Here is a 27,072-nt window from a genome sequence, read left to right as displayed (position 1 = left end):
AACCTTCAGCTCTCCAGCTGCTGTGAAACTGCAACTCCCAACATGCTCTATTCACTTCCCTGGGAGTTCCAAGAAGAGCAGAGCGACTATGCATGCTGCGATTTGTAGTCTGGCAACAGCTGGAGAGCCGTACGTTCCCTACCCCTGGTATAGATGAATACCTAACGTCAATAACCTAATACCAAAATTACCTAAGGGGATAATCTAAGAATAACAGCTGAACCAGTGTCACTCCTCCAGAAGGTAGAGGTTGCTATCCGCAAACAGCTGTTTTTAAGTTTTTGCCTCTCACAAGTGCAGAGCAGGGAAATGTCTGGTTGTCCGAGAGGTCCTGATCTGGGGATTTTCTCTCATACAGGGACTTATTAGACTATGCAACATACTATTGTTTGCTTTTAACCAGAACAAATCAAAGATTCTGAGATATTAGAGGGGCAACACGGTGGCTCAGTGGTTAGCATTGCAGCCCTGGATTCCTGCCTTCGAATCCCACCAGGAATAACATCTGCAAGGAGTTTGTATGTTCTCTGCATGTTTCTGTGGATTTCCTCCCATTCTACAAAGACATACTGATAGGGAAAAACATGTACACCTCGATCCCTATACGGGGCTCACAATCTATATGAAGAAAAAAAAAATTAAAAAAATTTCTGAGATATTAGGGTTATATTCACGCAAAAAAAAAAAAAAATCCTAGTTGAATTTTTCAGGTTCAGGGATTTTACCTAGTTTAAAATCTCATGAATCTGAAGCTGAATTTTTCCACTTGACCATACTCCGCATCTGCCAGGCGGTATTTAATTTTTCTGACTCCCATTCACTTCGGTGGGGGTTACCAGGTGGAATCCTCCTGGAGATCGAGCGTAACGCTTTTTTTTTTTTTTTTTTTTTTTTTTTTTCATTCTTTCTTTCTTTCGCTAACTGAAAAAAAAATCAGCCAGACAAAAAAACTCAGTATCTGACTCCCATTGAAATCAATGGAGGCTGGTTTGAGGTGTACTATTACCGTGAGAGGTGGCAGTCACTCAGGTTAGAGTAGACACCTTAACCAGGTTCATACAGCAGAGATCTGACAGTAATGCCCACGATCAGAGTCTGCCTCGATAGCAGGGCATTAACCTTTTACTTCTACCCTATTTTACCCTCTGATGCTCCTCCCGTGGCACCCGCACCTCTTCTCTTTAATGTTGCAGGATCTTTCCGCACAGCAATGTGGCAGGAGCTATCTTGTGTCCATGTCGGCCAGGAGGCCTGTCATAACTGTATATCTATTGAGGCTTGCCTGAGGTAGGGATTTTACCATAGACTGCAATACTGATTATAGGCAATCCGCTGAAACCAAACATCTTTAAAAATATTTTTTTTTTCTGATTTCCAGTACATTGCACCAAATATTATATGGTAAAATTCTAAAACACAATTTGCAGCGAAAACAAAACAAAATAAGGCTGCCTTCACACGGAGTAACGCCGGGCTTGTAAAAATACTCATTCACAGCCGTACACGCGAGCGCTGCGGAAGGATCCCGAACACTTCCCATTCACTTCAATGGGAGCGCTCGTAAAGCCGGCGTCACATGACCGACTTCATCCTACTGAATGGAACTGTGACCAGAGTCACTGTGGAGTCTGAAGTGGCTACAGGGGAGACACAGGAATGAGAGTTATGGCCTCCCCTGCAGCCCTCTGCAAAAGTAATGACCAGGAGATCAGGGTGTACATTAGTCCTGAAGCTTTACCAGTGTGTAACCTTGCCTTGCCCCCGACCCTATTGTGTTTCCCCATTTTAGAGTTTATATAACAGCATGTCATTTTTCTCTTGAATTTCTTCCATTTAGGGACCATAAAATGGCCCTCCTCCAGATGTCCACTGTGGAAGAAGCTATCCAGGCGCTGATTGACCTCCACAACTACAACATTGCTGATAATCACCATCTGAGGGTCTCATTCTCCAAGTCCACCATTTAAGGGGGCGAGGAGGAGGCCGAGCAAACAGAGCGTCTGGTGTTATTGCATTGTTCAGTGTATTGTCACCAATAGACTGTTCACAACAGTGGGGACCAGAGTCTATTTTGTTCTTCACTCTGTCATCATTCCTTGGTTCATTACATGAATTGATTTAAGACGCAGTCAACATTTAGCTGCAGCTTGTACCAGGTGACTAGGGAAGCCATTTGTGTTTAAGTTTCCATTTCAGCTTTTTCTTTTTCCTCCATGGACATGTGCCTTATGAAAGTGTGTATTTTTTCCTTAAGTGTTACCATTTTAGACACCGGTGAACCATCATGGGCACATTGTTACATGTGTATAAATACATTATGCACCAGATGTGGGCAAAGGTTAAGGTTTGCTGCTTCTGCTCAGAACCGCTTTTGCTTTTTACCCCTTTTTGTTGCCGTTCCTATCGATTGCCTTGTTATGTGTTCTGGGATTCTTTATGTTATTAGTTTACCTGTTTATAATCTCAAGGTGAGATTGAAAGGGATTCGCTCAGAGCCTTGGTCACTAGTGACTGATTTTCAGCATTGGGTAGGAGTGTTAGGGTAAGTTCAGACGGGGGTTTATGGTCCGGAACTTGTGGCAGAGGCTGCCTCAGGTTCCAGACCAAAATACGGGTAGTTGCGACTGGATGCCGGTGCAATGCATAGGCATCTAGACGCGCACTCTGCTCTGGATTAGGCCCAAATGAATGGGCCTAGTCGGGAGGAGGGAGTGTCTCAGGCGGATGTCGTGAGGCGAATTGCCCTGAAGAATGAGCATGTCGCTCCCAGAAAAAAGAACTGACCAGCTCCCGTTGATTTCAATGGGAGCCATCTTTTTGGTCAGGATTTTGAGGCGGAAACGGCCTCAAAATCCTGACCAAAAAACCCAGTGTGAACTTACCCTTAAATGCCACAGACTAGTTAGCGAGAAAATGGATTTATCCAGTATGTCCAGTGGACAGTCCTAACCGTGCTGAGATCCCAGGACAGCACGTGTATCAGAAACAGTATGTCAATGTGGCGGGTAGCAAAGCCGCAAGGTACATACACAAGATTATTGCGCCACACAGAGTGATGTCGAACTGCAAAGGGTTTATTTGTCAAAGCTGGGGGGAGACCTTAAGAGTACTTGGCACAGTCAGGAGCGTCTTTTGGGCACTTGTGGTTCGTTTGCACACTGGATACATTTTCATTTTCTCTCCAATTCTAAATCAAGGCGTTCACACTTGTGCTACTGTCTTCCCACCGTGATGCTGCTTGGGACGGCTTGCATACAGTCAGTTTAAAAGCCCACTCATTTCTAGGAGGTGTGTGTTTTGTTTTTTTTTTAATGTAGATTGTGAGCCCCATATAGGGATCACAATGTATTTTTTTTTTTACGATCAGTATGTCTTTGTAGAATTGGAGGAAATCCACGCAAACACGGGGAGAACATACAAACTCCTTGCAGATGTTGTTCCTGGTGGGATTCGAACCCAGAACTCCAAGGCTGCAGTGCTAACCACTGAGCCACCGTGCTGCCCCACTTCAATGGGTTTTTAAAGCAAGACGGTGGTGTCCGTATGTGGCCTCTCCGCTGTGAAACCACCTTTTTTTTTTTTTTGCATGGACACAAAGTCAGACATGGAGGCGTTTGTGTCTGTGCTAAAATAAAAACAAAAAACAGTTTCACGGTGGAGAGGCCTCACACGGACACCGCCGACTTAAAATGAGAGGGTTTTTAAACTGACTGTATGCAAGCCGCCCCCCCAAGCTCCAATTTCAGCGGGATCATGGCAGGCGGACAGTGGCGCAAGTTTGTACGCCCCCTTACCCAGTAGTCAGTTCAGCGTTGACAACGGCTCTGACACGCGCCCTTTATTCTATTTTATTTTGCTTTTTCCTCATTTGGCAGCAAGGAAGGTTCCGGAAGTTTCGGCCACACGATAGAAAAACCTTGTAAACGCTTAACCTTTACCCTCCACTCTCGTGAGTCGTATCATTTAAATGTCGGCACTAAAGTAACGTCTTGTTTGTGGCTGAATATTTTCTGTAGTTTTTTGAAGTTTGACATTGACTGATGTGCATTGAACTATATATTGCCATCTTCTGTTTGTAATTCTACTTGGATATAGTTGTGGATTTCTGAGCATGTGCAGACTGGTCAAGCGATTTTCAGAAACCGGTGCATGTGTTCTTACTATGGCAGGGAGAGCCCTTTTGACCTACGACGAGAACAGTGGCAGTTTTTTTTTTTTTGAGAACTGACAAACCAGGTGGGACCAAAGTTTATGTGCCTTTAGTCTTAAATTTTTTTTTTTTTCTTCCTTGCATTGTAATATTATGTTTTAATAAAGAACTTCAGAAATATTTTGTATTTTAGAAACAGACCTGACTTATAGACATGGCTCAGAATCTACAGGCCACTGGCAAGAGAGCGGCTCCTCGTTTTCCCCTCCCCCACCGGAGCCATTCCCTTGATTCGGTCCAGGACAAGTACATTTTACCAATTGATGTATTTGGTTACAATCCATAGATTCTGTTTATCTATGTAGGAAATAAACGGTCATGTATATTTTCTATTAGTTGAGTTTTTACATCTTTAGAAAATGTAAAATTCAGTCTAGTTTGGTTGCGGCACAATTAAAAATTAATTTTCTAACAAAGTCGGAAGGTTTGACGGTGGTTTTGATTTCATCTTGTGTGTATCCTGCTTACCTCTGTAGCATGCTCAATAAACACTTCTGTAGCTCTGTATTCTCTCTTCTGTCTCTCTCTTGCTGCCTCTTCTTTCCTCCGCTGTTTCTTTCTACTATGCTTCTAAATTCACACTTCTCTCCTCTGGTGGGAATTCATGGTTTACTTTAACAAAGTTGGAGGGTTTGAGGCGTTGACGGAGGATAAACAGAAAGCAAAGAGTCCGCACAAATGTTATTATATTCCGATTCCGTTTAACATTTGAATTTTATTTATTTTTTTAAGACTCTTTTGCATTCCTCACTTCCTGGGGTTGTCATTGCCTCATGTAGAACTTCCATTCCCATTCCTTTTTGTATTTCCAATAGATGCAAGTGGGAGTCAATGAGTAAACTATTTGTCCCCTATTGTCAATAAATGCAAATTGTCTCCTATAAAGCCAAGGCTGATAGTGTTGGGTGACCATTTGGAGACTCCGTCTCCCATTACTTTTGAAAATAGGCAAACAGGACTTTTCACTCCACCTTGCGGACCCCATTATGATCTATGGGCTTTGCAAATTTCTGCGGGTGACCGTTTTTGAAGCAGATGGAGTATCCTTTTTTTTGGGGGGGGGACCCAGAGAACGGAAACCCGAATGCTAGTGTGAACCTAGCGTATCTGTAAAATAACCCCCCCCCCCCCCTCCCTAATTTTTGCAATTCATTTTTTACCAAAAAAAAAAAAAAATCTTAAAATTTGTATCCATAGTCTATAGACATTTACTTGGCTTATGTCCACCTTTAACAACATTTTACATATAGAATTCAAATGTTTTCCCCTTCCTAGGATGTACTGGGATGCCACCCGCATAGAGATGAGCGAGTACTATTCGAAACGGCACCCATAGGATTGAATGGAAGCGGCCGGCACGCAGACTTTGCTGGCGGCCGGCCACTTAACCCACTGCCTGCCGGCTGCATCCATTCATTCCTAAGGGTGCGTGCTATTCGAAACGGGAGTACTCGCTCATCTCTACACCCGCATAAACTTCAGAATGAAGGGAGCTATAAAGTAGTTTTCTGGGCTCGGCATATTAATAGCCTGTGCTAATGCTAGGCTGTCAGTATAATTAGGATTGTAATAAAGTGCCTGTACATTCAGATTTTGATCAGGTTTTTCTTATGCAGTTTTCACTGCAAAATAAAACTGTCCAAAATATACATGGCCAGCATTATACCACAACACTGAAATGTTTAGAATCCGGTATATAAATGGACTTAAGGGTGAGGTCTATGTCTGGATGTCGGCCATATTTTCCAGGCAGAAGCCTATGCTGTGACCTGGATTCCCAGAACCGTAGTCATCAATGCTGATAGGAATTGCGTTTTCTTCATGGTGACAATAGAGTTCTGGGGGGGGGGGGGGGTCTAGGTCTGGGCTGCGGCTCTCTATTTGGGGCCTTAGCTATAAGAACGCTCAGCTATTTGTATAGATATCCCTAGAAAGATAGTGGACAGAGTCACACGTGTGGCCATCTCTCCCTTCACAGCAGCAAGTTTAGCTCCTCAATATCTATTCTTGGTAAAGGTGGATATGCTGTAAATGTCAGTTTTCTGAATACAGAATTCTTTACCACTTGCCTAAATGTAATATCTTTTAGATGCATTTCTTGGCAACGTCACTTGAGATGTGGAGCTTAAGAGTCTGTTCCTTCACCACATTCCCTACACTTTGATGGCTGCTTGTCTGATTCTGTTTAGTCACAAAGAAGGGGAAGGGGTTGCTTATAGGGATGGGGTCCATCTTGTTGTAAGCCTAGAAGTCCAAGTATTTGAGTCCAGTCTTGCTTGGCTTCTTATTAAACTTTTAACCGAAGAGAATGGAACGTGCAGGGAGATCTAGTTTCACTACAACGAGAAGGCTGAAGGTTATGGGCATTTGTTTTCGGGGTGGAGGGAATAAAAAACACCCACAGCTTTGTGCTTACAAGAAAATTTGGCACTAAAAAGGCACCCAAGAATTTGTAAAATTTCATATTTCTAGGCAAGCCAACGTTCTCATTGTATTACTGCATTGTCAGTAATTCCTCCATGTGTCATGTCTTATTTATTTAGGGTTTTCCTTAAACAGCTTCCATGTATAGCCACAAGTTTCGAGCCTCATCGCCCCCCTACTATGTTATCTGAGGCACTCCCATTACCTAGGGATCTTAGTACCTTCTTCAGTCTTTACCTTTATACTATGTCTTGCCGTTTTCTCTATTTGCCTCTGCTATTTTTCTATCTCAAATCTATATTGCTTCTTCTATAACTTTCCCTGTTGCATACAGCTCTACTGTTAATGTCTTTCTCTTCAGTTAATCTTAATTATCAGGAGATATTTTTAATATGATTCTTCACTCTATTGGTAAGTTTCTGAAATTATAACATGGTCATACAGAAGAAGAGTTATCTGAGCGCTGCCCGTCTCTGCCCTAAGGAGTAACGTCCTGTTAAAGTTTGAGGTCAAGACCTGACTACTCGGAGACAGGCTACTTTTCTCACAATGTAAAGGAGCCTTCACACGGAGTAAACGCACATGTATATTTGCAAAATACACATGTAAAAATAAGACTCCCATTGACTTCAATGATATTTTTTACACGTGTAAAAATACGCCTGTAAAATGTCATTGAAGTCAATGGGAGTCTCATATTTACACGTGTATTTTTACACGTGTATTTTGCAAAAATATACACGCGTTTACTCCATGTGAAGGCTCCCTAACACTCCAAATAACCTTTTTCTGGCTCGTTTTTTAGGAAAAAAACAAAACAAAACCTTTAGAATGCTGTATGCCATTATGAGAGTCATAATGTCCAATCCCATGCTGTTCCAGAGCTGCCATGTCCCTCTAACAGTACAGTGATATCAGTACCAAAGTTAATGGTACCAATATCTCTGCAACCATAATGAAGTCAGCGCACGGTCAGTTTTCCTGCAATATAAAACACGGCTGATGTTGGAGGACATGAGAACCTTTCCCCTTCACCACCAAAACTGCTTCACTGATTCTGGCCCAGTTGGATTTTTTTTTCTCTCTAGCCCCCTCCATTTCTGAGCAATCAATGCTGTTAGTTTTGGTGCCTGATGTGCTATTTAGTCTCTGTACTGTCAGGAGATGGCCCACACATTTGACACAGTGCAATAGAAGAGGCCTATGTTTGTGCAGCCTTGGGCAGAGAAACACCGGTCTGTTTCGCTGGTCATTTTTGGGACATTCCAGTTCTGGCAAAAAGCAGTATGTGGCGCAGAAGCGACGTAAAACCGGATCCGTGGTAGGTGGCAAAAAAAAAGGAGACAACAACTTGTTCAGAGGTAAGGAGAAGACAGGGATGAAAATGACACTGAAATCTAAGATGGTCAGGAGATACAGAAATTATTGAACTCGGCTGTCGTACACTGTTTTTGTAACTCCCATAGCGGTAAATGGGAATTAAGGAAATGGTATAGTACAATGGGGCTATACTTTCTCTGTAGCTCCCGAAGTTATGGAAGCACTATATGGGCACTTTTCCTAAAACTCCTATTCACCAAGCCCTGTCTTCCTAAAATAAGCTTATGTGTAATCAGCATTGTCTAATATGGGTTTTTTGAATATCAAATAGAAGTATATAAAACAAACTTAGCAGGCATTCCTGAGAAATTTCTTCCTTATATAAATGAGTCTTCACAAAGCACAGGGTGCATCCCTTGTGCTCCCCGAAGACTCTCCAGCAATGCCTCTGTATTGTTCCGTCACTGCGTTATCAGCTGGCAGAGTCGGACACTCGTGTAAGAGGAAACGCAAAAATGGCCGAATGAACATGCGCAATCGGTTCTGCCGGCTAATCATGCGTGTGATGATGTGGCGGAGAGATGTCAGCAGAATGAGACAGCAGCGTCGCTAGATCAGAATAACAAAGGTAGGTGCAATGGTCTGGTTCAGAGTCTTAAGTTGCTACTACTTGGAAGGTGACTTATTTGCAAGGCTGGTAACTTAAGAGGAAGCCAGTGGTCAATGCACAAGGTGAGTGGCAGTAGAGCAGGAGAGTCTAGCTCAGGGGTAGGGAACCTTTGGCTTTCCAGCTGTTGCAAAACTACAACTCCCAACATGCATACTTGCTCTGCTGTTCTTGGAAGTGAATGGAGCATGTTGGGAGTTGTAGTTTCACAGCAGCTGGAGAGACAAAGGTTCCCTACCCCTGGTCTAGCTAGATTACAAGCAGAGCTCAATAATCTCACAAGGCAGGAAGTGGATTATATAGGAAGTTCAATCAGAGAACTTGGTGGAGCCCAAACCAGAGAGGCGGTAACTGAAACTAGAGGCAACGGGAACTAGGCTCAGATCAGCTGTCCAGTTGGAAGAGGTGCAGCCTTGGACACTGAAGTCCCTGGGTTCAAGTCTTGACAGTAGGAGAATAGCCTTTCTAAAGTCTATTCTGACGTAGTCTTTGTATGAAAAACATGAAAGAATCCCATTAATGACCGACATGTTTTTTTAAATTAGGAGGCAGGAAGAGGATATATTGCAAGCAACTAAGATTGAAATAGTTCATACAGTAACTGCCTGAGGATTCGGAAATACTGGAAGTCAGAGTGTTATTCCATTGTAGTTCATATAAGTTTTCCCAGTTTTTTTGTGGTAAAATTAGAGGTCTCTGCTTCTATTCAGGTCGGCTTATACGCGAGTATATGCGGTAGATTGATATCGACAATTGCCCATGAACTTGAAAAAATCGAGACAATATTTTTGCCAAAATTGCTACTAGTATAATGATGTATGGGAAGTATTGTGTATCTGGTCTTAATTTTTAAAAAGTCATATTTTAGAATTTTCTAAAACCTCAGCTTCTTATTAGCCGTTCAATATTTTGCCGGCTGGAAGGCAGAAGGAAAATACTTTGAACATGTTAGTTTGATTATCTCTTAATCCTCATCTCCAACCCTCTCTGTATTTCTCCACATTGTGCAATAATACACATTGCCGGAGGTGATGGTGGGACATGTGTGGTTTCACCTTTTTCATTAAAATTCATCTCCGGCTCTGACTTTTTATTCACCGTCCATTAAGGTAACATAATTAAATCAGCAATTTTGTAACTTCTGCAATGTCAGTAGACATTATGGTAATTAAGTGAATAGCGTTGCTCAGCCAGGTGAGCCCGTTTAGATGTAAATAAGTTTTGATCCCATGAATTTAGCTGATGAAGAGTAAACGTTAATGATTGATTTTATTAAAATCTTTTCCTGGGTAGGTAGTAATTGCTGTAAAAACTGTTCACGATACACTTGATGTATTTGTGTGTAGTAGGTGGCACTCTATCAAGTCTTATTAATGGGGTCCTTAGTGGGCACCCTCTTATAAAATGGCCTTGGTAGAGTTTTGCCAAATGACTTTTAGCTGCGTTATTCCATTGTTTAATACAACACAAGATTGTAATAGGCAGGGGTCAGAAAGGGTACTACGTCTCGTAATGTAGACTTTGCCTTTGTTAGGCCTGGTTCACATCTGCGTTCAGTATTCCGTTAAAGCAGTCCACTTGGGGACAAGTAGAGCTGATCTTGAGATTTCAGGATCGATTTTAAAATCCGATTTCCGATCATTTTCCAGCAGATCGCGAACGTGAAATTTGCTCAATCGCCGATCAACATCCGATCCCAAACGCTCAACCCTATTGACAAGCGGTGAGCTTATGAAGGCACACGGACCCCATAGACAATAATGGGGTCCGTGTGTTTTCCCACGCGGTGTCCAAGTGAGTCATGTGGAGAGGAAAGTAGTTCATGAAGTACTTTTCTCTCTGCATGTTCCACGTGGAAAACACACGTCTATAGGGTCCGTGTGGAAGTAGTTCATGAAGTACTTTTCTCTCTGCATGTTCCACGTGGAAAACACACGTCTATAGGGTCCGTGTGCTTTCATAAGCTCACCGCTTGTCAAGTGGACTCCGCAAACGGATTACTGAATGCAGATGTGTACCAGGCCTTAGACCATTATACAGTGTGTAGAGCAAGGCTACGCTAACCATAGGGGCAAATAGTGCATCTGCTCCAGGTCCGATGGTAGGGGGTCCACTCACCAAACCAGGATGGATGACAGTCCCGCTGTTCTGGTGCGGCTCCACTGTTGACGGCAAGTATCAATTTTAACTCTGTCGCTATCTGTATCTTTTATACATTAAAGTATTGCACACCCAGAGTAAAAGAGGATCCTAATGGGGACATATAGTAGGGAAGATTTATTAAGAGTGTTGTATCACACTCAAGTCTTAATAAAGTCCCTCACTGGTGTAAGGAATAAATCATTATTTATGAAGAAGGCCTGGACATCCAAGTGCAAGAATGGAAGTCTATGCCATTAGGTAATTGTGTAAATTTCCATTATAACTCGCCATAAAACTGGTGTGAGTTCTAATGAATAAGTCAGGCCTAGACGTCCCTACCCCATCCTGTCCTGTTCCTAGCCCCCCCTCCACCCACAGCTAAAAAAATGTGTTAGACAAGGCGCAGATTGGGGGTTGTGGTGCACAGTTGGTGCAAAAAAACGCCTTTCACCAAATGTGCGCCACATTCTGGCATAGAGGGATTGATAAATCTCCCCCATTGTCTTAAAGCCAAACCAAAAGTAGAGGGTCGTCTTTAAAGGGAGTCTGTCAGTAGGAAATGGACATGAAGGTAATCACAGCACCTTGTTTCCAATTCTATCTTCTTGTCGTGGACCGAGAAATTTTATAGTGATGCAAGTGAAGTGGAAAAGCTTTCGGGGTGTTTACTCAGCAGCTAGGGGTTCTCTGACACTTCTCTCTCCTCGCTCGTTTTAGGCAGAAGTGCATTACTGTGTGTACTGCACCAACTGGAAGAGCCACAGAGCAGCTTCAGTGCAAGGCAGCAATGGAGAACTTCAGTATTGTGTTTGCTAGGATGATACAAGCGAACAGCAAGGAGCTGTTAAGTGTGCCACAGGGGTAACCTGGCAGGAACAGATAGTACATGGCAGACACGTTACATTTCCTTGAGCTAACTTGTATTAGATGAAGTTATAACAGGACATATAAATAAGAAATCCCAAACCATTAGTCCTGGATGAACATCTGACCAGCTCTAGGATCTGGACCGGGGCCTTCTAAAAGCATTGTCTCTGGGCTGTTACCACTTGGCTCTCGTATTAATGATGATGACTCTTTTGGCAAACATTACACTGGAATGCCAACAGCCTGTGGTGTATTCTGCTTTACGAAACCTATTCATTGTTTTGCGACTTTTAACGGTTGCATTAATGCAGAATACTTGGCCAAATGCATTCGGGAGTTCGGCCACAGAGGAGGAATCTACTAACGTACCCACGGTTTAATGTTAACCCCACTCGCATGTCACCGGGCGATGATGTAATTCTCTGTTAATGGCCAATGTAACAGAACATCTTTAGAAGTGAGCAACGGTGTGAACGCTGCGAGTCTCCGACTGTTATTGAGTTGGATTTGTCAATTATTTTGTTTGTTTTGCCCATCCTATCCCATTAAGCCAAGATGGCTCAGCAGGTTTACCAACAGGCCTATGGAAATTGGAGACGGCACATTGTGCTATTTTCAAATTGACAAATTCTTAAAAGAAGTATTCATGCCTTTACGTTTTTTAAATACATTGTATTATTGCCTAAAAAAAACTATGGGAAGAATATGCAAATCTGTCTTCCATGATGTAATTAGGAAGTCAGCTGCTGCCTCAGTGTTGCAAACCAATAGAGGGCGCTCACTGGAATGTGCAAGCTTGTCTTCCCTGATGTAGTTAGGAAGAAAGAATTCCAGTGAAATAACCCAATAAAGATTTGCTCCCTTTACGCATCATGCTCGACCTTCTAAGAGGCCTTTGTTTTTCAATGACGCTGGGATTATTACCAGGTATAGTCTCTCAATCGAGGACGGCCGTTTCGATATACTTGCATCTCCTCAGCTCGATGTAGAGAGGACTATAACCTGGTAGAGGTGAGAGGCTTAGACAGGGTTAAGGGGATATTGTCACTCCTAAAGGCTTAATAAGTCTCCACACACCTATATGGTGGTCTCTCCCTAAGGAGTGACAATATCCCCTTAAAAAAAAAATAATCCATGGTGGATTTTCTTTTTTTAATAAGACTTTTCAAAAAATGAAAGTGCAACAACATGTGAATACGTTTTAATGTTATGGCTAAGGCATTGTTCACACTACTGTTGGTGAGAGTCAGCAGTGTCCGTTACAAGATTTTAGCAATGTACACTAGCTGAACCATCACAAATCCGTTAAAAATTCCATTAATCTCAAATGTATTTTATCTTTTAACCTTCATGAGTAGGGTTGAGCGATCGGGATCGGATTCCGATCAGCAATTGAGTAAATTTCACGATCGGAATTCCGATCTTTTCCGGCGGAATCAAGGTCAGAGGTTATCTCAAGATCGGCTCAACCCTATTAATGTAAATATCATTAATAGGGTTGAGCGATTGGGAAAGATTGGATCCCGATCAGCGATCGAGCAAATTCCACGATCAGGATCGGCTGTAAAATTATCGGAAATCAGATTTTAAAATCGATCCTGAATTCTCCAGATCGGCTCAACCCTATTCATGAGTTATAGACAATATTACTGAACATATTATGCTATGGGAAAGCATCTTTGCAGCAGATTCTGGAACATTTGTGAAGTTAGAGCAAACTTAAAAGCAGCAAAATACAGAGAAATCCTGGCCGAAAATCTGCTGCGGTTGGCAAGAGAACTACGACGTGGATTTATTGTCCTGGAAGACAATAAACTCAAACGTAGGCTTAAGAAAATTGTCTTAAACAACAATGTCAAAGTTTGTGAGAAACGAGTCAATGCATTGAGCACATTTCAACTGAAAATTTGTGGCTGGACTTCAGCATAGTTGCATGTTCACTTTTCCCAGGGAGTTTGACAGAATGTGTAAAGTTTTGCATGAATGTGAACAACAATGGCAGCGCCCACATGTGCAAAGTTGATACCGAAATTGCTGACAAGGGATAGTCAATTTTTTTATCCATTTTCAGCCATTTGTGCAACATTTTTAGAGGCTATAGAACCTTTAAACAAATCTGAATCTCCTTGCTACTAATATTATAAATGTGAAAGTTTGGATGTTTGTTACTCGATCACGCAAAAACAACTGAAAGGATTTGGATGAAATTTGGCACATAGATAGTTTGTAACCTCGATTAACACACAGGCTACCTATGGTTAATGACTTGGCTTCACGACTGTTATGAATTTATGTTCATATAATATACGGTATTACACTGCTCTTATCTCAGCTATCAGGTTGCTGATAAAGCCAGGTCTGTTATCTCTCTATGTAAACACACAGATAACGCTGAGTCCATTGTGTACATGCATTTGCATATTATCTGATCTGCTCCAGGCAGTGCTGACAAACCCCTTTAATCCAAATTGGCAGTTTGCCAATTTTAAACATACCTGGAAAAAGAATGAGTTCAGCGGCAGGCCAACTGCCGAAACGCCGGAGCAGGCGGATTCGCAATGCCAATAGCACGCTCATTATGTTTTTTTACACCAGATTCTAATAATTTCACTTTCACTTCATACTTAATTTGTTTGACCTGAAATGAATCAGCGACCCCAGCCACCTAAACCCAAAACTAAATGGATCTTGGGAAGTTTGCTCAACTCTACAGGTAGGCAATATCTATGGGCAATGCCTTGCATATACTGTAGCACCAATTTTTATTCTATTAAAACCAGATAGAGAATTTTTGTTTTTTATTACCTGATGATAGATTTTAGGTTACATTCACATCTGCATTGTGCACCTGACATTGGCAGACTGAAAATTCCTCAACGCACAACGTTTTGAGCCACCACTTTCAGTTTAAAAGCAATGGACACCCAATGGATACAATTGTAAGCACTGGGATCTGTCAGGCTCCATATAGATCTGCTATTTTATCAGTCCACCCATCCATTGTTCTGATGAGGACCAGAACAATGGACATGCCAATGTGAATGTAGCCTTGCTCTGTTTTCGGTTCATGGGGGCTGCCATTTTGTCTGAGCTTCTCCTTTGCTTTGTGAACAGCATTTGGTCATAGTTTTCTTGGCACGCCCTGTGTAAGGAAAGGGAGCAGCAAAGATGTGAAATCTTCTATTGTCAGTAGTAGATGCAAGGAATGGTCGGTGGTATTGTCTACTGTAATACTGTCTGTGATGTAATGGACGGAGGCTTAGAGGTCAGAGTGAAAATTGCAGGACATAATTAATTTTTTATATAGATAATGAAATGGAAAATTAAAAATAAAATCAACAAATAAATCTTAAAAACATAACAAATAATTTTTTGGTTTACATTCCCTTTAAGCTCTCGACTCGGCATCAACTTTGTTTCCGAACTTCCACTTTCTCTATAAAGTCGTCCTCGCATTCCTATATGCTTTGCTCTTCATCTATTCGTGATGTCCTCCTCTGTTCGTGATTTTAGTATTTTATGTGCGCCATAGGGGGTGAGGGAAAAACAAAAGGTGAACAGTCGGGGGGTTCGGGCTCCCCAGGTGAAAAGCAGGATAAGCACTTTAAATTAATCATATGAGAGACGTGAACATGAAAGATCGGTGTGAAAATTATGCTGATAGAGGATTAGTAAGAAGATGTGACAATAAAATGAACCTTGAAGTTATGACAAGGGACTTAAATAATCCAGTGACAAGAAAACTGGCAAATGTGACAGACTATGTAAGCAGTCGTGGGAAGATTATCAGAGTACAGGTGTTATAGAAAACAGGATAATACAAGAGATCAAAGCACAATCTGCACTGCAGCTCCGGCGCTGACTGATGTACTGACTCAATTTGTCTACACAAATTTCTATTAGAGGGCAGAGATTTATGCCGAGGCTTACAGAGCATTCCCTCTAAAGTCAAAAACTCACAGAAGCGGAAATGTCCTTGAGCTGTTTCCTTCAATGAAGTTTCTAGAAATCCTATTCAGATTCTTAGTTACAAGAGTGGACATAATGGACCAGTTGGGAAGGGCAACACGGTGGCTCAGTGGTTAGCACTGCAGCCTTGCAGCGTTGAAGTCCTGGGTTTGAAACCGGCCAGGAACAACATCTGTAAGGAGTTTGTATGTTCTCCCCGTGTTTGCGTGGATTTCCTCCCATACTCGAAAGACATACTGATAGGGAAAAAAATGTACATTGTGATCCCTATATGGGGTTCCCAATCTACATATAAAAATAAATAATAATGGACCAGTAGGGACCCTGGGTGGGAAATATTGGAAAAACTCAACAAAAGTGTAGAAGAGAGTACTGTATGAGTGGAGGAGATGTTGGGAATGGCACATATGGCATGTTATTCACTTTTTGTTGGGGCTACACCAACTCATGGCTGACATAAACAGATAGCAATATTGTTATCTAAAAAATTAAAAACTCTTCTAAGACTAGATTCCCACTTGAGCCCGGTTTCCATTTAGGGATTTCCAAATCCGCTTGAAAAATGCTAGCAGGACTTTTCTCTCTGCATTTGTCGGGCGAAAAACCGCCAGACCCCATTATAGTCTATGAGGTCCACTGGTTCCTGTGGGTAACTGATTTGTAAGCAAATTGGGTTTCCATGTTTCGGGTCCCCAAGCGGACCCAAAGAATGGGAACCTGAACGTAGTTGTAAACCTAGCGTCATATATGTCACACATTCAACAACTCCTATTAATCACTCCCGGTTTTTTATGCGTTTTTTTTTTTTTTTTTTTATAACTGTCAAGGTAGGTGTGAAATGGGTCAGAGACTGTAGTCAGTGTAGGCTGCGCGGTAGTGAGCAATCAGGGCGACCGCACGCGTGCCGTCATAGAGGGCTCTGCGTGCCCTCTCTGGCACGCGTGCCATAGGTTCGCCATCACTGCCATAGACTATAATGGGGTCCATGTGCTTTCCGCACAGTCTCTGCACGAATCATGTGGACAGAAAAGTAGATTGTGAACTACTTTTCTGTCCATTTGTTCCGTGCAGAGAGAGAGTTTATTGTGTTTCATATGTACATTTTAATTTTATATATTTATTATCTTGTTGTATATCTAAAGTTTGTTTTGTGTATTTACATATCTCTCATTATTTTATTATTTTTATATCTTTATTTTGTTTATTATGTTTTGTATATATGTCATTATTTTATTATTTTCTATATTTTTTTTGCTATTTTGTATACAGCATTTATTGTATTTTTTTGTCATTTTTTTTTTTTTATTTGTTCCCCTCTTGCCTTGCCCTGTACAGCTCAAGCAAACATAATCTTATATTATAATATAAGAGCATAGTAAGATTTTATTTGAAATTATTATTATTAAAAGAAAATATGCTTGGTACAATGAACTTCACCTAATCTACAAAGAACTTCACCTAATCTACTTCTCACTTTATTCAATTAAAGCTTTGTTCAGTGTCTAAATAGACCTGAAGGAGAAAGGATTCTGTTAAAAGCACAAAAGTAAGCTTAGAGTCTGGAGAGCTTATCAGAAGTGTGTCTATTTTAATAACTCCCTGATTAATGTGAATAACGTGTGGGTGTAGGAAGAAAGGAGACTAATCTTTCCTAGCGCTGGTGTCTCTGCAAATATAATTAAAAAGTGAGAAAGTATTGGTCAACAGGATTCCCATTGTCATTCATATCACTTTATATTTACATTTTTTGTTGTGCAGGTTAAAACATAATTCCCAATATTGATGTATTTTGAAGGAGGGATTTATTTTTATTAACTTGTGAGATTTTCACCTGCGCTACATGTGAAAAATTAATTGGTTCTGTTCCAGGCAACTGGAAAACAGTCTTTGACCAGTTGATATATTAGTTTCTCCATTATTCACATGAATGGCGCCTTCTCCCTGTGGAGTCTTTTCAGGGCATCATATTATCTGTAGGAAGCTCTAAAAAAAACCTTTATATAATATCAGACAGAGGTACAGATTTGATTCTTAGTAACAAAGTCAATAAGCGCTGTATATGCACGTGAGTTATTAAAGGGGTTTTCCCATCTCAGTGTTTCAGCTGCTTCTTCTTCTCATTTCCCGCATTTTTCCCTCCCCCTCTCACAGCTTGCTGATAAGTATCACAATACTTATGTACATTCCAGTGAGCGCCCTCTATTGGTTTACAACACTGAGGCAGCAGCTGACTTCCTAATTACATCATGGAAGACAGATTTGCATATTCTTCCCATGGTCCCTTGCGAAGTGGAGTGCTAAAGGCTTAATAAGTCTCCACACACCTATATGGTGGTCTCTCCCCAAGGAGTGACAATATCCCCTTAACCCTGTCTAAGCCTCTCACCTCTACCAGGTTATAGTCCTCTCTACATCGAGCTGACGAGATGCAAGTACATCGAAACGGCTGTCCTCGATTGAGAGACTATACCTGGTAATAATCCTAGCGTCATTGCAAAACAAAGGCCTCTTGGAAGGTTGAGCATGATGTGAAAGGGAGCAAACCTTTATTGGGTTATTTCACTGAAATTCTGTCTTCCTAACTACATCAGGGAAGACAGGCTTGCACATTCCAGTAAGCGCCCTCTATTGGTTTGCAACACTGAGGCAGCAGCTGACTTCCTAATTACATCATGGAAGACAGATTTGCATATTCTTCCCATGGTCCCTTGCGAAGTGGAGTGCTAAAGGCTTAATAAGTCTCCACACACCTATATGGTGGTCTCTCCTCAAGGAGTGACAATATCCCCTTAATACTTATGTAGATCAGATAATATGCAGATGCTTGTACAGAACAGGCTCAGTCTTATCTGTGTGTTTACATAGAGAGATAAGAGATTCAGCTATATCAGCAAACTGCAGTCCTGCCAGCAAGAGCAGTGAGTAAGTGACATCATTTGTCCTATAGGTCCGTGGTTATAGCAACTCTGTGTAAACAATAGGAGGAATAAGTTCACATAGCAGGCAAACAAAACAGTATTTCTAAAGCAATATATGTAGGAAAACTGTTCAATTTACATAAGCTACCAGTATAGATAGGATCCTTGAGATGGGAATACCCCTTTAAGGTGCTACATGGGCCAACCAGAATGTATAAAATCTGCAAAAACTTAAACAAACTTAAATAACTTTTCTAAGCTTATGAACATAGGAAGTGGCAAATATGTATCTGAATGCTTACTAGATGATGGCAACATGACATCAGAAGAAGTTATTTGTCACTTTCTCTACCAATTCTTTGCAGCACGGTTGTCATGCTACCATGTCTTTTTGTGGATGGGATTAGTAATGTAATGGTCTCCAGTGTCTTGTTCAGAATTGTTAACTCTTCAGAATTACAAAAAAGACCCCATATATGTGGAGTATATGAATGTAAGTGTCAGAAATTTCAATTTAGCTGCTATTGCTTTATGGTTACTGTGCCAACCTGTGAAGCTTCTCCAGTTTTCAGGGTTCTCCTATGTTGATCCAATTAGCAGCTGGGGAGGAATATTGAAACCCTCTTCCTTCTCAGCCAGGTGCCGGCTATTTGGTTACACTCACTGTGTCTGCTATATCCTCTATTGTGTGTACTGGACTGCTCTATTTTGACCTTTGACTTGTTACTGTAAATCTGCTTGTTGGCTGAGACTGACTTTTGGTTTGGACATGTTCACTCTTCTGATTCATCCCCATTGGTTCTGATTAAACTTCACTTTTTGGAGTGTTTATTTCTTATCTCTGTTCCTGTGGTGATAACTTGGGCCCCAAATTCAGCAAAAGTCTATCTGACTTTGCCGCTGTCAGTAATGAAGTTGCTTGATTGTCCGGTAACACCTTGTTCTACTGCTCTCTGTTTTCAGCCAGGTTCTGCAATTTCTGATGTTTGCTTCAGAGATACTATCATAACAATAAGCTGGTAAAGAACTCTGGACATATTCGTTCAATAGAAAAAAAAATGTCTGTCAATGATGTGTACGTTAAGATACATATTGTGGCACCAAAATAAGTCAACGAGTCAACACCTTGAACTCTGTTAAAAAAAATGAAGTGATACTCACCTACTACTGGTCCTCCATTTGGTGGATGCACCCCCCCATTCTCTCCATTGCTGGCTCAGTAGGTCTAGAAGTGCCCAGGCTCAGGTGACTGATGATATGTCACTGTGCCCAACGTCTGACCACTGAGACCAGTAATTTTCCGCACCATACACCTGAGACCCTACACTTTCAGCTTGGCACCATGCCGTCAGAATGTAGGTGGGGATTAGATGAGTATCACTTCTTTTATTTTAACTCACCCTCAACTTCTCCTTGTTTTTTCAGGTAACCTAGAAAACCCAGGATAACATACAAGATGTGTTCCCATTAAGAACCTCCCTTACTCTATGTATTAGAGATGAGCGAACACTGTTCGGAACAGCCGTTCCGAACAGCACGCTCCCATAGAAATGAATGGACGTAGCCGGCACGCGGGGGGTTAAGAGACCGGCCGCCGGCAAAGTGTATGTGCCAGCTGCTTCCATTTATTTCTATGGGAGCGTGCTGTTCGGAACGGCTGATCCGAACAGTGTTCGCTCATCTCTACTATGTATATGAGATAGTGTGTGTGCACTACTTTAATGCATGAAGATACAGTCCAATGGCGAAATCCAGAATATTTTTGGAACTAAGGGTCATTCTTCATTGGACTTTTCCAATGAGATGGTGGGCTAAGTCAATTTGCCGTATAAAAATGGTAACCCTCTATAAGAAATGCATTTCATTCTACACGTGGGTTCCAGAACATATTAATAATAAGCGGCTAATCCCGTCATCTACTTGATAATAAAGAAAAAATAATACTTTCTTGCATCCCACTCAAGATTGATTAACTTAAATTGGAATTATCAACAGAGAAGGCTTTTATTAATTTCATATAGACGAAGGACTGTGGAAACCTATGGGGTGTTAATTGAAGACAAGAAGTTTCCTGGCTTTTTCTTCTTAATCTCTAAGGATGAAATTGTACCAGGGTTTTCTGCCTTGACACATAATATATTTCTAGTGTTTTCTTATAAATGAAGTTTGGGCTCTTGTGTGGTTGTCACATTGTATAACAATATTGATACTGCCAATTCAATATACGAATTTGATTGCCTGCAAATGTCATTCCTTACATGTCGCCGGTATACATTTATATACATTTTAAGGTTAGAAAGATAAGAAATGGCTAATCTATATGCAGAAAAATTGGGTTTGGGAGAATAGGTCTTTTTAAAGAATATCGTAAATTACTTTTTGACATCACTTGACATTTACTTAGGTATACTTGAAAACGGAAAAATTCATGGAGCACTGTTCACTGAAAGATAGGGCAAAGTGTTGGCGCCTCTCACCTGAGATAGTACACCCGGGGGATGTCTATTATTTAAAGAGCATATCGTACTGTTTTTTGAGTTATAATCTCGATGTCAGCTTATATTGTATCCTCCTGGGTGTATTCAATTAGTAGAGGTCTTCGATTTTTAGTTTCCTCCTGCAGAATTTTCGAGGAAATTTCCAAACTATATTGACCTCCTAGACAAAAAAAAAAAATCTAAAAATCAAAAAATGCTGGCAGCTTCTACTATGACTCCATGATGGGTGCGTAGGATTGCCTATTGTCTTGAATGGAGATATAGAGATATAATGTTCCCCATAGACTCAAGTACAGAAAGTGTGTCACAGAAGTCTAGTTCACACTGTTACCATGCAATAGTCCCTGTGTGATATATAGAGATAGAAGCAGCAAGATAAAGAACAAGTCAGAAGCTGTTCTGCAATAATCTTAAAGGCTGTGTTTACACAGTGCAAAGAAGACCTAGATTCTTAGTCATTCAGTAAAAAGACAGCAAGGAATGTTCCGATTCTGATGCTCAGTTAGTGACTGAAGAAAATTCCCAGAGGACTAGGAGTGAGGCCCCAGCGAACCAGACCACACCTATCCTTTTCTACTCCTTTATTCCCATTTTATTTTCTGTATTGTATTGTGCTTTTACCTGTATTTGCTTCGTGAGCCATTGATATATATTTCTGGATATGTTAGTGGCTTTTACCAGCCCACTTGGGTTAAGAAATATATAAAATTTATAAAACTCGTTTCATATTATCCTATGAACTCAGAAACTCACGGAGCATAAGTGGAAGGTAAGAAGAGTGATCGCAGGTGTGCCAAATGACTTGGCAAAGGAGAGATCCTTCACACACTGGCTGATAGGCATAGTAGAAATGTGCAACTCAGCTGAAGTGCATAATAGTGTGTGCTACACATTACAGCAAATAAAAAACATGCAGTTCTTAACATGATTTTGCCTATAAAAAAAAAGAAGTGAATCCAGCTAAATAGAACATATGGGGAAATTTCGTTTTGGTGAGGTATGAGCGAACAAGCCAGGGTTATTATGAATTTTGGGGTTGGCTAAACCTGAGATTTTGGGGGCTACTCACAAACCAATATTAAGCTCTGGGGTCTAAAGAGAACTTAGCAGAGGTGAGTTATTGTTAGAAACACTCACATCTTTTGTGCTTGTTGCAGCATCATATGCGGGTCCTAGTCTTCTTGTTATGACCTTCTGAATATTGTTAGAGGCCCAGGAGACTGCTAAAGCACAATCACAGTCAGGTGAAGCACATTATGACGCTTGTCTTCCAAATCAATACTTGGTGTGATCGTCCTTTGCCTCCAAAACACCATCGATTCTTCTTGCCACATTTGCACAGGAAGCTTGTTCTAAACATCTTTGAGAACTAAGCACAGATCTTCCATGGATATAGGCTTTCTCAAGGTCTTCTGTCTAAAAAAAAGTTGGGGCATACTATCAGCATGCTTGGTTTGCCACCTGAAAGAGGTAGAGTATCTTCTAAAATGGAAAGGATTCTGACCCTGAACACAACACTTGGAAGGCAGAACAGAATCACAGATCCTTCACTATCTCCACCATTACGGCAACTAGTTTCTGAGGACACATGCAGCACCTTATATAGTGTATATGGCATTGTAAGGTGTCTACCTACCTCTAACTATTGGCTAAAGGGCTGTAAGGTTGCACCAGAATGTTACAGTAACTCATAAGATACATGCCTATTTTATTTACTCTGTAATTCATCAGGAGGAACATACAAATACAGTAGCCAGGGTGATGGCCGATACATAGCAAAATCCTTACAATGCTGGAGAAACCAGTAGATGTCCATGCAAGAACAAACTACGCTGTGAACCTGCAGTGCTCTGGCAAGGTGTGACCTTTATACCTAAGGCTGTTAGGGATTGGTTGGGGAAGGCTCACAGGTGTGTACATCAATTTGCAAGGTGGAAGGTCAAACCTGCTCTATGTGCAGGTTGAGCGGCATAAGTAGCAGGAACCGCACAGTGAGAAGGAAACCTAACCTGGTGGATGTGTTTGCTGGGAGAGCTAGTACGCCGGTTGGTGTTATACTGTTCACTACTGTGTCTCCCATAGTTTTTAGTTGTGATAACTTTCAGTTACTTGTCTGAAGGATACTTGTTTATTCTTCTATTTTGGGTGCTCTCTTATGACACGCTCATCACGTACATAAAATGTGGATATTTTGTTTTCCAAACCAGTTGTCATAACAATTATCACTGTCAATCAGCTCCGAGTTCTTTACTCCAGAGAGCCCGGTCATTACCTCCAGCCCATCCTAATGCTATCATTCACTCCAATTATATGGAGAGATAAGAAAATACAGTTTGCAGTTCTGCAAATTGATAACCTGAGATATAGTGAACAGTAGTTCAGGTCACAGGTAACTGTTTCCATTGTGCATATAAATGTGAATACTGGAGAGAACTTGCCTGAGGTCTTGCATAGGCGGATTATTACACAGCATGCTTTAGCTGAAAACCTTTGCTATACTAAAACCCAAGTCAAGTTACTTAAAGGAGTCTTCTAGTTCTCTTTGTTGCTTATATTTTAACCATCATATCCTTGCTGTAATAATAAAGTATAACATAGTAGAGTATCGTATAGATTACAGTCACCTTTGTATTAAGGATTTAAAGGGATTCTACCATTAAAATCTAATTTTTGTCGGTCACACGTAGGAATCGCTTTAAGGAAGGCTATTCTTGTCTTACCTTTAGATGTCTTCCCTGTGCCGCCGTTCCGAAGAAATCCCGGTTTTCATTAGTAAGCAAATGAGTTCTCTCGCAGCACTGGAAGCGGTCTCCAGCGTTCAAACAGCACTGGGGGCGTCGCCAATGCTGCGAAATCTCCAGTGACGCCTCTATCTTCTTCAGGAACGGTCTCTTCACATGTCTTCTTTCGGCGCTGGTGGTCAAACTTCAAGGCCTCGGGCAGAGCCAAATGCGCATGTCCACAGGCCACAATAAAATGGCCGCTTACTTACTGTATAAGCGGGCATGCACTGTCGGCTCAGCCCGAGGCCTAGAAGTTTGACCCCCAGCGCCGGAAGAAGATGCAGGAAGAAGTTCCTGAAGAAGATGGAGGCGGCGCTGGAGATTTCTCTCACAGCTTTGGGGATGCCCCAGTGCTGTTTGAGCGCTGAAGACCGCCCCTAGTTCTGCGATAGAACTCATTTGCATACCGATGAAAACCAGGATTTCTACCAAACGGCAGAGCAGAGAAGACCTCTAAAGCTAGAAGAAGAATAGACTTTCTTAAGGCTATTCCTTCGTGTGATCAACAAAAAAATTTGATTTTAATGGTAGAATCCCTTTAAGGATTTAATTGCTGATTTATTGATTGCTGAAGTTGTCAGTCACTGTCCCATATTAGCCTCACAATCTAAATTCCCTATCAGTATTTTGTATATAGGAAGAATCCCATATAAATACACGGAGAACATACAAATGTCTTGCAGATTGGTTGGATTTCAATCAAGGACTCTAAGAGTTCAAGGCAACAGTGAGAACCACTGAGACACCATGCTGCCCTGATCTGGTTTGGATTTGGGTGCCTTGGGTCCCTGATGATATCATGACACTTGGTGTGGTCATGTGACTACTGTGACTCAATCACAGACCTCAGTTAGGACCCTGGGTGGATGATGTCATGACAAAAGTGGAGGCCCATAAGAGGAGAGGGAAGCTCAGCGACCAACACTGAGCCCAGGCTGGTAACATCAAAGAAGAGTGCTGGACACTGCAAGGAGGCCCAAAAAAATGTAATGAAAGGTGATTATATTAATGTTTTTTATTTTTTTTAACCTCCTCAAGGCTTCTACCTATCATACTCTGGGATCTCTTCAATATGATGATTTACCACAATGCCTTCCGAGGCATCCATTTTAGCTAATTCAAGTCAAATCACAAATTGTTTTGTTTGGAATATTCGGAAGATTCAGGTCCAACCCATCTCAGAACGAAACAATTTGCTCATCTCTAAGTAATATGAAACACAGCCATTCACGTTACTACAATACTCATGAAAAACCTTAATGCTCAAAAATTTGCAATTTGAAGGAATATGTCAGAATCTGTGTGTTAGAACCTGTGTTTCATCATCATGTGAAGATGCTGTTCCAAGGATCTCCACTGTTGGCCGCTATTCAAATGTCATTACTACTCCCACCACTGGAGGCTGCTGTTCCCTGACTCTTGCCCACAGTTAATATGGCGAGTATTGCTTCATGACCATGGCCATCTTGTTTCCTGTTGGCGGCCATCTTGTTTCCTGTTTGGCCCTATATATAGCCAGAGCATATTATAAACAATGCTTGAGTATTGTGTTTGTTCCCAGTCCTCTAGCTCTGAGGTATTCTTGCTCAGTATACCTTGGCTTCTCCTGCTTACCCGCTCCGTGTACTGACTCCTGGCTTCTCCTGCTTACCCGCTCCGTGTATCGACTCCTGGCTTCATCTGACTACCCGCCCCGTGTACCGACTCCTGGCTTCACCCGACTACCCGCTCTGTGTACCGACTCCTGGCTTCATCTGACTACCCGCTCCGTGTACCGACTCCTGGCTTCACCCGACTACCCGCTCTGTGCACCAACCTCTGGCTATCCATCGACCAAGTCTCCTACTCCGCTGTGTCTGCCGTCCTTCCTGGCTATTGGATTCCAGCTGTATCACCAGTATCGTAACAGGATACTCAAGCCTTAATAATGGAATCCGCCGGGATTAAGAGTCTGGAGGACCGTGTGAACCAGATGCACGGTACACTGTCCAAGCTTCATAGTGAGGTGCGTGACTTCAAGACTAAACATACGGCCTTGGAAAATCAGACTACACACCACATTCAAGTTTATGGACAAGCCATCCAAAACTTGCAGGAATTGGTACGTGATCTAACTGACCGCGTGGTCAAACTGGAGTCCCAAGAGCGTGGTGGAACAGCATCTGCCCTTCCCACTCTGCCACTTCCACCCTTTAGGTTTGGTGGGGACCGAGATAAATTTCGAGGATTCCTCAATCAGTGCCAACTCTTTTTTGAAGCTCATCCCATGCATTACCCCACAGACCGATCCAAGGTTTTGTGCGTCATCATGCTCCTGACACATAAGGCATTAGCCTGGGCTAGCCCTTTCATCGAGACAAACGATGTTCGGCTGAATAATTTAAAAGACTTCCTGGCAGCTATGAGTGAAGTGTTTGACGACCCCAACCGAGTGGCTACAGCAGAGGCGACTTTACTAGCACTACGCCAGGGCAAACGCTCAGTAGCTGAATATGCCTTGGAATTCAGGAGGTGGGTAATTGACACTAAATGGAATGATGCTGCTAAGCTTACAATCTTCAGAAATGGACTTTCTGGGACAATAAAGGATGAGTTGGCACGTGCTGAAGCCCCCACTGAGGTGGATAAATTCGTACAACACTGTATCCGGATTGACACTAGATTGGCTGAACGTAAACAGGAGAGATGGGGCTCCTTGTGGTTCCGTAATAATAACAGCTATACTTCTGTTTCAGCTCCAGCTACCAGAGACTCCCAGGAGAAAGGGTACCAGGAATCCGGAGTAGAGCTGATGCAAGTAGACAGCATGCAGAGACGTGAAAATGCTGAAAGAAGAGAACGTAGGCTTCGAGAGAATCAATGTTTCTATTGTGGAAAGAATGATCACTTCCTCATTAATTGTCCCCACCGGGGGCGCAAGACTGTTGCCGCTATGGTCGAACCAGAATTTTCAGATGAGGAATCTGTGTGCTCTGAACATGTTTCACCTGTGGTTGCAGTTACCCGCTCCATCGCACCTGGTATAGGAAAGGAGAACAAGGACTCCCACTGTGTTATGTCTGTAAAATTCCTAGCCAACTCCCAGTGGATATCCACACAAGCTATGGTCGATTCTGGAGCTAACGGTAACTTTATGGACATTGACTTTGCCAGAAGACATGGGGTGAAACTGCAAAAAAGGCGGTCTCCTATCGTTATGGAAACTGTGGATGGGTCTCCACTGAACTCAGGACCAGTTGATCATGAGACCGAACCCCTGGAGATGGTCATGGAG

The 27,072-nt window shown here is 41.9% G+C and overlaps 1 protein-coding gene across 1 annotated transcript in view; it reads left to right on the top strand.

Moving 5' to 3' along the window:
* Positions 1-4,717, top strand: part of PTBP2 (polypyrimidine tract binding protein 2) — a 33,313-nt gene extending 28,596 nt beyond the window's left edge. Inside the window, exon 14 of the mRNA XM_075286744.1 lies at positions 1,838-4,717. Coding sequence (XP_075142845.1) covers positions 1,838-1,967 — 130 coding nt within the window. The 3' untranslated portion in view covers positions 1,968-4,717. The remainder of the gene's footprint in view (positions 1-1,837) is intronic.
* The last annotated feature ends 22,355 nt before the right edge of the window (positions 4,718-27,072 follow it).

This window comes from Leptodactylus fuscus, chromosome 9, assembly GCF_031893055.1.
Source record: "Leptodactylus fuscus isolate aLepFus1 chromosome 9, aLepFus1.hap2, whole genome shotgun sequence".
NCBI lineage: Eukaryota > Metazoa > Chordata > Amphibia > Anura > Leptodactylidae > Leptodactylus > Leptodactylus fuscus.
This window is presented reverse-complemented; position numbering and strand designations above follow the sequence as displayed.